This window comes from Microcaecilia unicolor, chromosome 2 (genome assembly GCF_901765095.1).
Source record: "Microcaecilia unicolor chromosome 2, aMicUni1.1, whole genome shotgun sequence".
Lineage (NCBI taxonomy): Eukaryota > Metazoa > Chordata > Amphibia > Gymnophiona > Siphonopidae > Microcaecilia > Microcaecilia unicolor.
This window is the reverse complement of record NC_044032.1, coordinates 550,056,719-550,071,385: the sequence shown is the minus strand read 5'-3', so window position 1 is coordinate 550,071,385 and position 14,667 is coordinate 550,056,719. Positions and strand designations below refer to the sequence as shown.

The window sequence follows — 14,667 nt, the reverse complement described above, 5'->3', positions numbered from 1 at the left end:
GTAAGATCTGTAATAATTCTGGCTGGTTAGTACATAAGTACATATAAGTACATATGTATTGCCATATTGGGAATGACCAAAGGTCCATCAAGCCCTGCATCCTATTTCCAACAGTGGCCAATCCAGGTCACAAATACCCGGTTGAACAAAGTATTATTTCCATTGATAAAGAGCCACATGAAGCAGAAGATCAGATTGATGGTTTGGGCCTGAATGGATAATTCTATAATTAGGAACCTGTTCTGTAAAGGAATGTAGGTGCCTGCTTTGCTTTCCATCATAGAATACTAGTTTAACAGTGCAATTATGCTGAGTAGTTATGCTGGATGCTGCTATTCTACACATTGAAGGAGTGGCCTCACCAGTATTGCTATCCAGAAGTGCCCAGTTCAAATCCCACTGCTGCTGCTCCTTGTGAACTTGGGCAAGTCACATAACCATCCATTGCCTCAGGTACAAACATACCCCCCTGTTTACTAAGCTGTGTGGCAACCCAGAACTACTGCTGGCCCCACACAGCCTCTGATGGAAATTAGAACATAAGAATATAAGAGTAACCATAATGGGTCAGACCAATGGTCCATCTAGCCCAGTATCCTGTTTACAACGTGCAGGACGTCAGAAACAGAAGGAAGCCTTTTGCGAGAAGAAGAGGACCTCAGCTGGCGGGGGTTGGGGTCCCCCGCCAGCAAAGGCAGGTGATGGTGGGTTGACGGCGGGAGGGGGGATTGGGCGGGTCATCGGCAGGGGGGTCCAGGGCCAAATCTACGGGGCCCAGGCCCCCTGGCCCCACGTAGCTATGCCACTGGTTAGTACAGCTACATTGCTGCATGATAACCAATTAGAGTGTGCTTAGCATGTGAGCCCTTTTGGGCTAGATTCTGTAAATGGCACCAGAAAATTCTGTGCGGAAAAAAATACGCCTAGTCGTATTCTCTAAAGTATACCTAACTTTATAGAATAGGCTTAAATTTCCACGTGGTACATGGAATTATGCCGAGCGCTTCTCCATGTGACCAGATTTAGTTGTGGTCATTTAGACCATGTTGTACTTGGCTTAAATCCTGATGCCTAAATTAGGCACAGAGCGGGTGTGTTCTATAACTACATGCATAGATTTTAGAAATGCTAATGTCCATGCCCCTTTTTCAACTATATGACTAAGAATTCACATGTACCACATTACGTAATGCACTTAGTGAGTTCTGCACTTAAATCTTAATGCCAATTACTGCTGATAATTGCTTGTTATCATCCAATTGGCAGCGCTGATTAGCTAGTTGACCAATTAAGTTACGCGCATTGTTATAGAATATGCTTCAATTTCCGGCAGCTTCATTTCCTGCCACTTCAGCAAAGGAGATATTAACAGAACAAAATCATGCAAGCAAATGTATACATCAAAAATCTTTGAAAGACTTTCGCCTAGACATGCTAAGCTTAAGAGCTACACAAATTTTGCTTGTATGAATTTTTCTATAGAATTTTTTCCTTTCCACAAGTTATAGGAAATTGAATCCTTGTCCAATCAATGCAGTATTCCAAAATTGTGCAAGAAAACTGGCATGAAGAAATGTTCCATGTTTTGATCCTTAAATCTCGTGCAATGTGTAGGGATTCAGTTCTTTCTTAGCTATCCACAGGAATCTCAGGGGCCCTTTCACTAAGCCATGTAAGCATCTACACGAGCCCAACGTGCACCAAAATGGAGTTACCGCCCAGATACTGCGTGGCTCTTCAGTAATTTCATTTTTGGTGTGCATCCAATACACACTTCCGAAAAATAATTTTTATTTTCGGACGCACATATTGGACACGCGCCAAGTGGCATTTGAAGCACATAGGTAATTACTGCCCAGTTACCTTGTGAGAATTTACCACTAGGTCAATGGCTGGTGGTAAGGTCTCAGACCCAAAATGGACGCGCGGCAATTTTCATTTTTCCGCACATCCATTTTTGTAAAACATTTTAAAAAGGCATATTTTACAGATGCGCACGTGTTTTAGGCACATGCAGAATCATTTTTAAGCGCATCTGTAAAATATGCCTTTTTAAAATGTTTTACAAAAATGGATGTGCGGAAAAATGAAAATTGCCGCGCGTCCATTTTTCAGCACACCTTAGTAAAAGGATGTCTCAGACCCAACTACAGTGTAAATAGCCTTGGAAAAGGGTGGATACATTTCTAGATGAAGAGAATGTTCTAGTTCGCCACCTTCTCTTTCAGGAGCACAATAATTGACTTCTGGCAGTAGGAAATAGTGCAGAGCTCTTGAAATAAGTTTTGGCTCTTGAGTTTGTCCTGGAAGGGACAGGAAGCAAGTTCCATTTATATAAGAGAGGTGAAGATGGTTGAAAGCTTGGTGAAGATTATCTCCCTGGCTTTAGCACTATGCCAGGAGAAACAGGAAGAAGTCAGTGAAACTTTAAACTTTTTCCCCTAGTGGTAGAAACAGGAATCTCTCAAGGGCAGGAGAAAATGCTTTATAAAATTCTTTCTACTACTACTACTACTATTTATCATTTCTATAGCGCTACAGTTCTGTTCTGACTTAAATACCAACCTCCCATCCTTCTCTTTCCATCTCTCCTTAATTTTATCCCTCCTTACCCTTTCTCCCAAATTACACTATCCTATCCTGTCTACCCTCTTATCCTGGTCATATATTATCTAGCTCAACTTATCATACACTACTAAGCCCAACTTTACATTGTTTTACTACTGTTTTATTAAAATTCTTTTAACTTTGTATTTCAAATTACTATGTAAGCTGCATTGAGCCTGCATTGTGTGGGAAAGCGCGGGGTACAAATGTAATAATAATAATAATACAAGGCATACGCAGGCAGCGCTGTAAACAAGTTTGGGACCCAAAGGAAATAAGAAAGAGCGATAAGAAAATAATTGACTCTGGGGCTCATTTTCGAAAGAGAAAAACGTCCAAAAAGTGTCATAAAGCACCATTTGGACATTATTCGTCTCAAAACGTCTGAATCGGTCTTTTCGAAACCTATTTTGCAGATGTTTATCTATGCAATTCATCTGCAGTGCATCTGAGTCGCAAGGCGGCATGTCAGGGGCATTTCAAAGGCAGGATTAGGGTGTGCCTAACATTTGGATGTTTTACTGCCATAATGGAACAAAACAAAAAAACATCCAGGACTAAAACTAAGGCGTTTTAGTCTAGACCTGTTTTCAGAATGAATAAGGCACACAAAGCTGCCCTAAATGACCAGATGACCACTGGAGGGAATCAGGAGTAACCCCCAATACCTCCCCAGTGGTAACTGACCCCCTCCCACCCCCCAAAAATGTGAATAAAATATGACTTACCAGCCTCTATGACAGCCTCAGATGTCAAAGTCAGGTCTATTAGAGCAGCGTTCAGGTCCCTGGAGTAGTGTAGTGGTCAGTGCAGTGCAGTGCACTATAGAATGGGGAACCCAGGACCTTATCTCCCTCTACCTGTCATACTTGTGGTGGAAACTGTGACCCCTCCCGTAGTCACCAGAACCCTACTGTACTCACATATAGGTGTCCCCTTCACCCATAAGAGCTATTGTAGTGGTATACAGTGGGAGATAGTTGGGCATAATCGAAAGAGAAGGGCGCCCATCTTTCAACATAAATCGGGAGATGGGCGTCCTTCTCTCAGGGTTGCCCAAATTGGCATAATCGAAAGCCGATTTTGGGCATCCTCAACTGCTTTCTGTCGTGGGGACGACCAAAGTTCACAGGGGCGTGTCGGCAGCGTAGCTAAGGTGGGACGGGGGCATGGTTAAGAGATGGGCATCCTCGGCCGATAATGGAAAAAAGAAGGGCGTCCCTGCTGAGCATTTGACCGACTTTACTTGGTCCCTTTTTTTCACGACCAAGCCTCGAAAAGGTGCCTGAACTGACCAGATGACCACCGGAGGGAATTGGGGATGACCTCCCCATACTCCCCCAGTGGTCACTAACCCCCTCCCACCCAAAAAATTAAAAAAACATTCTTTTCCAGCCTCTATGCAGTATGCAGGTCCCTGGAGCAGTTTTTAGTGGGTGCAGTGCACTTCAGGCAGGTGGACCCAGGCCCATCCCCCCACCTGTTACACTTGTGGTGGTAAAGGTGAGCCCTCCAAAACCCACTCAAAACCCACTGTGCCCACATGTAGGTGGCCCCCTTCATCCCTAAGGGCTATGGTAGTGGTGTACAGTTGTGGGGAGTGGGTTTTGGGGGGCTCAGCACCGAAGGTAAGGGAGCTATGCACCTGGGAGCAATTTGTGAAGTCCACTGCAGTGCCCCCTAGGTTGCCTGGTTGGTGTCCTGGCATGTCAGGGGGACCAGTGCACTAAGAATGCTGGCTCTTCCCATGACCAAATGCCTTGGATTGGTAGTTTTTGAGATTGGCGTCCTCAGTTTCCATTATCGGCGAAAACCGAGGTCGCCCATCTCTAAGGTTGCCCATCTCTAAGGTCGACCTAAATGTTGAGATTTGGGCGTCCACAACCGTATTATTGAAACGAAAGATGGACACCCATCTTGTTTCGATAATACGGGATGTCCCACCCATTCACGGGGACATGCTCAGAGATGGGCACCCTTAGAGATGGTCGTCCCCGTTCGATTATGCCCCTCAGTGTGTTTTGGGTGGGTTATGGAGGGCTCAGGGGACAAGATAAATGAGCAAAGGTGAGATGTGCACCTAGGAGCATTTTCATGAAGGGACAGAAGGGTGCCCCATTGCTCTCCTAGGATGTCTGGGGGACCAGTGTACTAAAAATACTGGCTCCTCCTATATCCCAATGGCATGAATCTCTACATTTTGTACTTATTCATTTTTTGTTTCTGAAAATGGACCAAAAAACAAAACATCGAAAGCACAAAATCTTGTTTGAAACGGTATTTTTGAAAAAAGAAAAAGATAAATGTTTTTCTTTCTCAAAAATGACCTTCTTTCCTATTCAGATTTTGTACATTTTCTGCAAAACTTCCAAAGTTGGACTTAGATATCATATCAAAAATGCCCCTCTCTACTATCTGCTGGACTATGCATCATCTTGCTATCTCAATTCCAGCACAGTGCATCCTTTTTCAGCAGTGGCTGTGGCTGTAGCACAGCATCCCCTGCAATTCACCTGAAGGCCAAATTATAAATGGATTTATCTGGACAGTAGCACCTGGTACCTGAACAAGTCTCATTGAAACAGATATTCAGCGACACTATTAAGATTGTGCAGCTGAATATCTTTACCAACCATATCTGGATAGTGCTGGAGTGGTCTGGGGCAGAGACCAGAGTTGTCCAGGTAGCTGCGACTTGTTATTAGATTGTTCTAATGTGTGCCAATTCAGGGTGTGTCATTTGTAATATGTAGACATCTTGAGTATCATATTTATGTTATATAAATGTTCTTCCTTGCTGTCTGTTATGATGTACCCTTTCTACTCTACTGACATTTAGTATATTTCTGTTATTATTGTTCTACTGTGCTGTTTAATGTGTATATTTCTGATACTGTATCGTGTTACTTTTATTTCTAGGATTTAGTTTGTAATATCTAAGTTTACCTCATTGAGGAGTCCTTTTACCACAACAGGTAAAAGACTGTCTTTTTTTTTAAAGAAATGGTCATGTGGCAAGTGAACCACTTGCCACACAGCCATTTTGGGGGAAGGCACTTACTGTCACCCATTGAGGTCGTAGTAAGGGCTCCTGTGCTAACCTGGTGGTAACCGGGCAGCGCACGGTACTGCCCGATTACTGCCAGGTAAACACCGACACTACAAAATTAAAAAATATTTTTATAGTGCCGGAAGTGGCGCGTGCTGAGGGTGGAAACTACTGTCGGGCTGCTGCGGTAACCCAGCGGTAGTTCTGGATTAACGAGAGGTAAGCCCGTGTTGGGCTTACCGCTGCTTCATAAAAGACCCCCTGAGTGTATTTATACTTATTTTATTTTTTATTACATTTGTACCCCACGCTTTCCCACTCATGGCAGGCTCAATGCGGCGGGCAATGGAGGGTTAAGTGACTTGCCCAGAGTCACAAGGAGCTGCCTGTGCTGGGAATCAAACTCAGTTCCTCAGGACCAAAGTCCACCACCCTAACCACTAGGCCACTCCTCACTTTTGTTATGCTGTTTAACCAAATTTTATGTCAAGCTGTACCTGCTGTATACTATCTATATAAGTAGATAGTTAGATAAATGTCTTCTCCTACATTCCTGTCTCCAGTTATTTTGGAAAACTGAGAACATTACCACGGCCTTGTAATTTTATTACGAGCGAGCAGTTTTACAAGAACTGTTGATATTAATCCTGTCTCTGAGGAGCCAATATATTCATCAGCTTCTGTCAGCTTTCTTCTTTGTTAGCAGATGTTAGCGTGAGGGTGGCCTGTATGTTACAGAAGTTTGAGTAACTCTAAGTATTACGGGGATAATTTTATAAAACTCATTCGATGCCTACAACTTATTCAAAATGCTGCAAGTTATATTCTGTTGAATGCAAAGACATTTGAAAGGATTACCTCTATCTTAAAAATCTTTTCAAACCCAGTTCAAAATCCTTGGATTAGCCTTTAAGGTCACTCTACTTATGTCATCACCTCACCGTCAGAAATGTTCTCACTGTACCTTAGGTCTGTTTAGTCATGCTGATACCCAAACATATGTGCCTCAAATACTTGCAAAAAAAAAACCAACCCTGTCCTTTTCAGAATCTGTCTCAGTCCTCTGGAGTTCTTTACCACTGAATTTGCTAATCTTTGGTAAACTAGTGAAAACCTTAGCCTTTAGCGTGATTTTTGATTGAGAAATAGGAGCAAAACCGTCTGGTATTAATATGTAGAAACTGATTATAAGTCCCTTTAAACAGTTGTTATGGAGCTCTAGCCACATTTCATATTGAATCCCCAAGTCCCCATCTCCTTCCGTGTTACTTATTATCCCCTATTTCAGATTTCCCACATTTCTTATTCCTTCCATTTTACCAGCTGTCCCACACTGCTATTTTTTTCCAATCACTCTCACTGCTGTTTTCTTTCTTCCCTGCTGTTCCTTATTGTGTTTTATTGCATACACTACCTCCAGATGTATATTTTGGAATGTATGTACTTTGGATATAAAATTAAACATATTGGAACCTGCCTTGTGCTCTTGCCAGTTGGAATCATACAAAACAAATAAATGATGATGATGATCATTCAGATTCTTCCTCCTCTCTTTTTTGAATCCCAGGAACTTTCTCTCTTTCCCTGCTTAGGTTCTAGATCCTCCTTCTCTTACTCTTTGCCCCTTCCTCGATCTTCGCCATCTTCAGTTTTCCTCCTCCCGTCCCTAGTCCTCTTACTGTCTGATCCCATTTATGGTTTCCCTTCCCCTCTTTTCCCCAGTTCCTAAAGCTCCCGCTGCTTTGCCTGCCTCCAAAATCTTTCCTTGTGCTGATACTTGTGTTCCCTTTCATTGACCAAAATATGCCAAACAAATTATACGGACACAAGCAAGGTTGGAAAACTGTTTCTAATGCACTGTAAAAGATGGAAATGTTTTGCCAATTGGCTTCAGAAATGTAAGAACATAAGAATATAAGAATAGTCATACTGGGTCAGATCCATAGTCCATCTAGTCCAGTATCCTGCTTCTATCAATGGTCAATCCAGATCACAAGTACTTGACAGAATCCTAAATAGTAGCAAGATTCCAGCTACCGATCCCAGGGCAAGCAGTAGCTTTCCCTCATGTCTACCTCAATAGTAGACTATGGACTTTCCCTCCAGAAACTTATCTACACCTTTTTTTTATTTTCTATTTTTTTTAAAAGTCAACAGAACAATACAATCAACATAAAGAATGTAGTATAGAATCTGGAAATTTAACATACAAACCCAACAACAGTACCCCCAAACTCCCCTACCACAACCCATGATCCTCAACATTAAAACCATATTCTGATGATAGCATCGACTAACTCTAATTAAGGGGAAGGGGAATAGGACTTGATATACTGCTTTTCTGAGGTTTTTGCAACTACATTCAAAGCGGTTTACATATATTCAGGTACTTATTTTGTACCAGGGGCAATGAAGGGTTAAGTGACATACCCAGAGTCTCAAGGGGCTGCAGTGGGAATTGAACTCAGTTCCCCAAGATCAAAGTCCACTGCACTAACCACTAGGCTACTCCTCCACTTAAGCAAATGAGTATGATCTACTGGTGTAAGAGAGTTCCAAAGAGGTTCCCAGTGCAATTGAAATTGGTGCCCTAATGACGAGTCCATTCTGTTAAACAAACATCTTTCCATGGCAACAAATTGTATCATTAACAAATGCCACTGGCCTACTGTCGAAATGTCTTTCTCTAGCCACTTGTGCAATATACACTTTTTCCCCAATAAAATGGACAGCATGACAAAGTCGAGGTAGCTCTTCAGCAAGGGTCTCACAAGATGCACAGCATCAAAAAACATGTTAGTTGCTGGGATCCGGTGATGTCTCCAGAGATGACCCACATACATAGATAACCCAGCCCAAACTCCTTTAGCAACAGACAGGTCCAGAACATATGGCCCAACGTAGTTTGACCATGTTGATACTTTAAGCATACATAATCAGGTCTAAGCATGGCCAAGAAGGCTCTGTGAGGAGAAATATATCATCTCAAGAGAAATTCATATTGCAACTCACTATGTGCTACGTTCCATGTAATTGTCCCTCTATTAAGAACACATCTTTTAAATCATTCTTCAGAGAGGGATAAACCCAAGTCTGCATTCCATTGACCCATATAATGTGCATAATCAATTTCAGGTATCAATTCCCGTAAGTGCTTGTGGAAACATTTCAACAGCACAAGTAACTGTGTGTCCAACCAATAGGCCTCAGAATAGGACTCATGAGCAGATAAAGAAAGTCAAACACCTTTTTAAAGTCCAGATATGCTAACTGCATGACCACGTCTTCCAGCAATGAGTTCCGGAGCTTAGCTATTTGCCGAGTGAAAAAAAATTCCTCCTGTTTGTTTTAAAAGTATTACCATGCAACTTCATTGAGTGTCCCCTAGTCTTGTACTTTTTGAAAAAGTAAAGAAATTGATTCACTTTTACCCATCCTACACCACTCAGGATTTTGTAGACCTCTATCATATCCCCCCTCAGCCATCTCTTTTCCAAGCTGAGGAGCCCTAACCTCTTTAGCTTTTCCTCATATGAGAGAAGTTCCATCTCCTTTATCAGAATATTTCAGTGTATTGATCTTTTCTTGGATGCTAACTTCTAAGGTGGACGCTAACATCAAGTAACTAAGATTTGGATTATTCTTCCTGATGTGCATCACTTTGCATCTGTCCACATTAAAATTCCTCTACCATTTAGATGCCCAGTCTTACACTTTCCTAAGGTCTTCCAGCAACTTTTCACAATTCACATGTGTTTTAACAACTTTGAAAAGTTTTCTGTCATCTGCAAATTTAACCACCTCACTTGCCAATCTGATTTTCAGATCATTTAGAAATATGTTAAATAGCATCGGCTCCAGTACAGATCGCTGTGACACTCCACTATTCACCTTTCTCCACTGAGAAAAATGACCACTTAATTGTACCCTCTGTTTTTATTCATTAACTAGTTCCTAATCCACAGCAGAACATTGCCTTTTATCCCAAGGCTTTTTAATTTTCTCAGGAGTCTCTCATGAGGGACTTTGTCTAAAGCTTTCTGGAAATCTAGATACACTGCATCATCTGGCTCATGTTTTCCCATTTATTCATGCCTTCAAAGAAATGAAGTAAATTGGTGAAGCAAGACTTCCCTCGGCTGAATCCGTGCTGACTCTGTGCCATTAAATCATATTTGTCTACGTGTTCTGTAATTTTATTCTTTGTAGTAGTTTCCATTATTTTGCCCGGCACCGACATCAGGCTTACCAGTTTGTAATTTGTGGATCAGCCCTGGAACCCTTTTAAAAAATTGGTGTTAGATTGTCCACCCTCCAGTCTTCAGGTACTATGAACGATTTTAATGAGAGGTTACAGATCACTTGCAGCAGATCAGTAATTTCATGTTTGAGTTCTATCCAGTCCAGGTGATTTACTAGTCTTTAATTTGTTGATTTGGCTCAGTGATCCTTCCAGGTTCACAGAGATTTCTTTCAGTTCCTCTGCATCACCTCCCTTGAAAACCATTTCTGGTACAGGTAGATCTCTTACATCTTTTTCAGTAAAGACCGAAGCAAAGAATTCATTCAGTTTCTCCGCTATGGCCTTGTTCTCTCTGAGTGCCCCTTATGCTCCTTCAAGATCTAATGATCCCATGGATTCCCTCACAGACTTTCTGCTTCTGATGTACCTGAAAAAAAATCATTACTACAGGTTTTTGCTTCTGTGGTAAAATTTCTCTTCATATTTTCTTTTAACCTTCTGTATTAATGCTTTGCATCTAACTTGCCAGTGCTTATGTTGCTTCTTACTTTCTTCATTTGGATCCTTTTCCCATTTTTAAAAAGATTTTCTTTTTTTACTCTAATAGCCTCTTTTACTTAACCTTTTAACCATGCTGGTTGTCATTTGCTGTTCTTTTCACCATTGTGTTAATATGTGGAATACATCAGGTCTGGGCACCCAAGATGATATTTTTAAACAATGTCCATGCCTGATTAAAATCCTAACATTTGCAGCTGATCCTTTTAGCTTCTTTTAACCATTTTCCTCATTTTATCATAGTAGCTCTTTCAAAAATTAAAAGTGGCTACAGTACATTTCCTTAGTGACTTCATTCCAGATATTAGCTCAAATTTGATCATGTTATTATCACTGTTTCCCAGTGGTCCCAATACTGTTACCTCTCGTACTAAGAACTATGTCTAGAATATCTGCCCCTTTTGTCAGCTCCTGGGCCAGTTGATCCAAGATGCAGTCATTTATTACATCACTCCTTGATGTGACATTTATCCAGTCATTATTGGGGTAATTGAAATCATCCCATTATTATACTGTTGCTTAGATTGCCAGCTTTCCTAATTTCTGTTAACATTTCTTCATCTATCTGTTCGTTCTGTCCTGGTAGACTAATTCATACCCTAGAATCTACCCAAACTATGGGGCTCTGTCTTAGATGTTTTGCTCCCTGCTATCTGAGTTGTCTCTAACAGCAGCAACAGTACATAGAAGTTGCAAAAGCCTAAATCTGACACTGGGTAGGAGGTAGGTAGTTGCAGGCATGATGGCTTCATTTTGGTCCAGTGCATTGGTAGAGAAGAGAGGTATGACTATACTAGGAGGGAAGGAAGGTTTTGTTTGGGATCTTCAGATAATAGTGCATATTAAGGCTATTAGGTATTAAGACTGGATCCAGCATTAATATCTATCCATCACTTCAGGACAGGGTTGTCAAACTACAGTCCTGAAGTAGGGCCATTGGGGGAGGGGCGGGGGGAGTAAGGCAGGTGACTACCTGGAGTGTCTGACTTGAGGGGTGCCTATAGCCTTAGCAGGGGGTGGGGTGCCAGCACTTCATGATGCTGTTCTAGCTACAGAGGGATAGGAGTTTTTTCCGTAGTACATGACCACTAGGTCATCAGAGGGGAACTCTTGATGGGCTGTGATATTATTGGAAGGGGTTCTGCCCTCACTACTGGTTCTTGCCCCCCCCCCCACCCACAGCTGCTCAGGATGCTGGTAGGCCCATCAATGATCCTGTCCCGGAGAACCATCAACCTAGTCTGGTTTTCAGGATATCACTGATGAATATTGCACAGATAAATTTGTATACATTGCTAACATTCCTGTGCCCCAAGTATTCTCGGAATACTTCTAGATTCAAAACTTTCATTTCTCCCACAAATTTTCCAGGTAGTTAAATACTCCTCTTACAAATTACGTCTCATTCGTTCTGTTCGTTGTCTACTCCATCCACTGGTGATAAATATATTAGTTCAATCATTGGTTATTTCTCAATTGGATTATTGCAATGCTTTGCATAAAGGCCTTCAAGTCAAAAATCTCCGTCACTTACAGATTATCTAAAATACTGCCATCCGCCTCATCTCTAATACGCATAAATATGATCATGTTACCCCTTTTCTCATCCTATAAATTCATCCTGTTTGTTTTTAAAATCTTGTGCGCGGAACAACCCCTTTATCTTTTTCGTCATTTTATTCCTTATAGTCCCTCATGAGCACTTAGGTCTGCACAACAAAACCGATTAGTTATACCGAGTCATCATGAATTAATCAAGATGGTTCCGGTGATCTCAAAGAAATTAGAAGCATTTTTTGTTCCAGTATCTTAATGGTTATCTCCATTTACATTCTCTGCGAAGCTGATTTATCTGAACCAGCTTGACCCCTGAGGAAGGCATTGTGCTGAAACACGGCCCGTATAGGGTCTTTTGGGTCAGTTTACTTTGGCAAAATAAACTTTTGAATGCTCTTACTCCTTGTTTGCCTTGGTCATTTGGAAAGTTCCTTACTTTCACCCTTGTTATGTCTGTAGGAATACTCTGATAAATTAATTGGTTTGCTGCCCTCCAGGACTCAGTTTGGCACCTCAGCCTTTGAGGAAAATTCAGTTTTAATGGATTAATTTGCATGTGCATTTAATTACCATTTGGTAAGTTAACAAACATGCAGATAATGTATGCTACACAAGAACATTATTTAATGCCTGCATTAACACTCATTCTATAAGGGCATTAAGATTAATGTCTTTTGTTACACATGCTTTGTAGATTGTTAGCTTGAATACCCTCCATGTATTTACTGCTCAGCTTCTACCTCGTATTATCCCTGAAATTCTAGAAATGGCGCTTAAAACTGCATGTTCAAATTTGTGCGTTCACCCAATTTGCACACGCAATTTAATTGAATAATGAACCAATTAGCGCTAATATTTATGGGCACGAATTGACGTTAATTGAAATTTACATATGCATTTTTTAGTCACGGAGACCCGCATGTAAATTCTATGTGCAGTTCTAGAAAGGGGGCACAGCCATGGGAGGGTTATGGGTGGATCAGGGGTGTTCATACAATTTATGTGTGCTGTTATAGAATAAGGGGAATCCGTGCCTAATTTAGACGTGAAGACTTACACCAGGGTGTAAATCTTTGCATCTTAAGTTAGGCGCTGATCCCAGCGCTAAGCATATTCTACAAATGGTGCCTAACTTTCAGTGCCATTTTTAGATAGCGCGTTATTTTTTGGCGCTATTCATAGAATTTGCTCCTATGTGTGTCAGGAGGCTGGGTTGGACCAGAATTCTCACCCTGCTGACTCTCTTTTTTTTTTTTATTGTTTCAGGTCTTACGAACAGATGAAGATATTATGGGGAATGGTTGTTCACAAAAGCTGGCATCTGCCAAGTACCTCCGGCTTTTCCTGTTAATACTGATTCCGTGTATCTGTCTTCTCATCCTGTTATTGGTTATCCTGCTTACTTTTGTAGGTGAGTTGTAACTAGAAAATGTATTTTATCCAGATTTAACAAGGCACCATCAGCAGAAGCTACATAAATGTTTTTATTAGCAAGAGTATATTAGCTAACATTGTGCTAGATAATTAGAAGTTGGAAATCTCTGGAAATTAGTTAAAGCTAATTTGTAGTTAAATTCATACATTTATAACTACCTGTGGGGTTCTTTTACTAAGGTGCGCTGAAAAATGGCCTGGGATGTTGTAGGTGTGAGTATTGGACATACACAGGTCCATTTTTCAGTGTGCCTGCAAAAAAGCTCTTTTTTTGGGGGGCCGAAAATGAAAATTGGTGCATGTCCATTTTGGGCCTGAGACCTTACTGCCACCCATTCACTTAACAGTAATGTCGCACGCATTAAGAGGGCAGTAATTGTCAGTGTGCGTACAATGCCAATTACTGCCTGGATAGCACCGTGCACCAGAAAATTTCCAGTACGCCTACTGGATGTGCATACAAAATGAAATTACTGCTTGGGCCATGCGGTAGCTGGGTGGTAGTTCCGAATTGTTGTGTGTTGGGCATTGCGAAGTCACCTACATGGCTTAATAAAAGGGCCCCTGTTTCTATCTATATATAAATATAGAAAGATAGATATAATGGAAAGTAAATGAAGAGTTAGGAATCACTGTACCATTAATTGGGTACTGAATAAATTATGCAGGAGTTGGGAAAACTAAAGTTGTGCTTTCTTGAGCGTGGGGTGACTGTGTTGCTAATGAGGAATGCATGAATGAACTTAAAATACTGCTACATTTATACATCCAGTTCATGTATTACTAATAGCATTTTTAAAGACATTCAGCTCAAAATTCAGCCAGAACAGTCAGCATTTTTTTTTAAAAAGATGGTCATTTTGGCTGAAATAAATCTGGATATTCAGTGCAGGTACCTGGTTAATGTCTGGCACTGAATATAAGTATTCAGCATTGACTGCTGACATTGTCTGGATAGCAGTGGCATTCTGTCCATATAGCTAACCAGATAAAGTTAGGAAAGGCTAACTGCTAACCAGATAAATTCAGGGGTCACCCTCACTCTGCTCATGGACCTCTCTCTGGTGATTTCATTTGATTTATTGACTTAATTTACAGCTTAACACAATTTTAGTTCTAAAGTGGTTTATAATAACAAACAGTTTAGAATATAAAGAACATAAGAATAACCATACTGGGTCAGACCAATGATCAATCTACCCCAGTATCCTGCTTCCAA

At 41.1% G+C, this 14,667-nt stretch overlaps 1 protein-coding gene across 1 annotated transcript in view; it reads left to right on the top strand.

Annotated features, from left to right (window-relative positions):
- Positions 1-14,667, top strand: part of CORIN (corin, serine peptidase) — a 346,959-nt gene that overhangs the window by 50,240 nt on the left and 282,052 nt on the right. Inside the window, exon 2 of the mRNA XM_030191349.1 lies at positions 13,281-13,425. Within this exon, the coding sequence (XP_030047209.1) occupies positions 13,281-13,425 (145 nt within the window). The remainder of the gene's footprint in view (positions 1-13,280; positions 13,426-14,667) is intronic.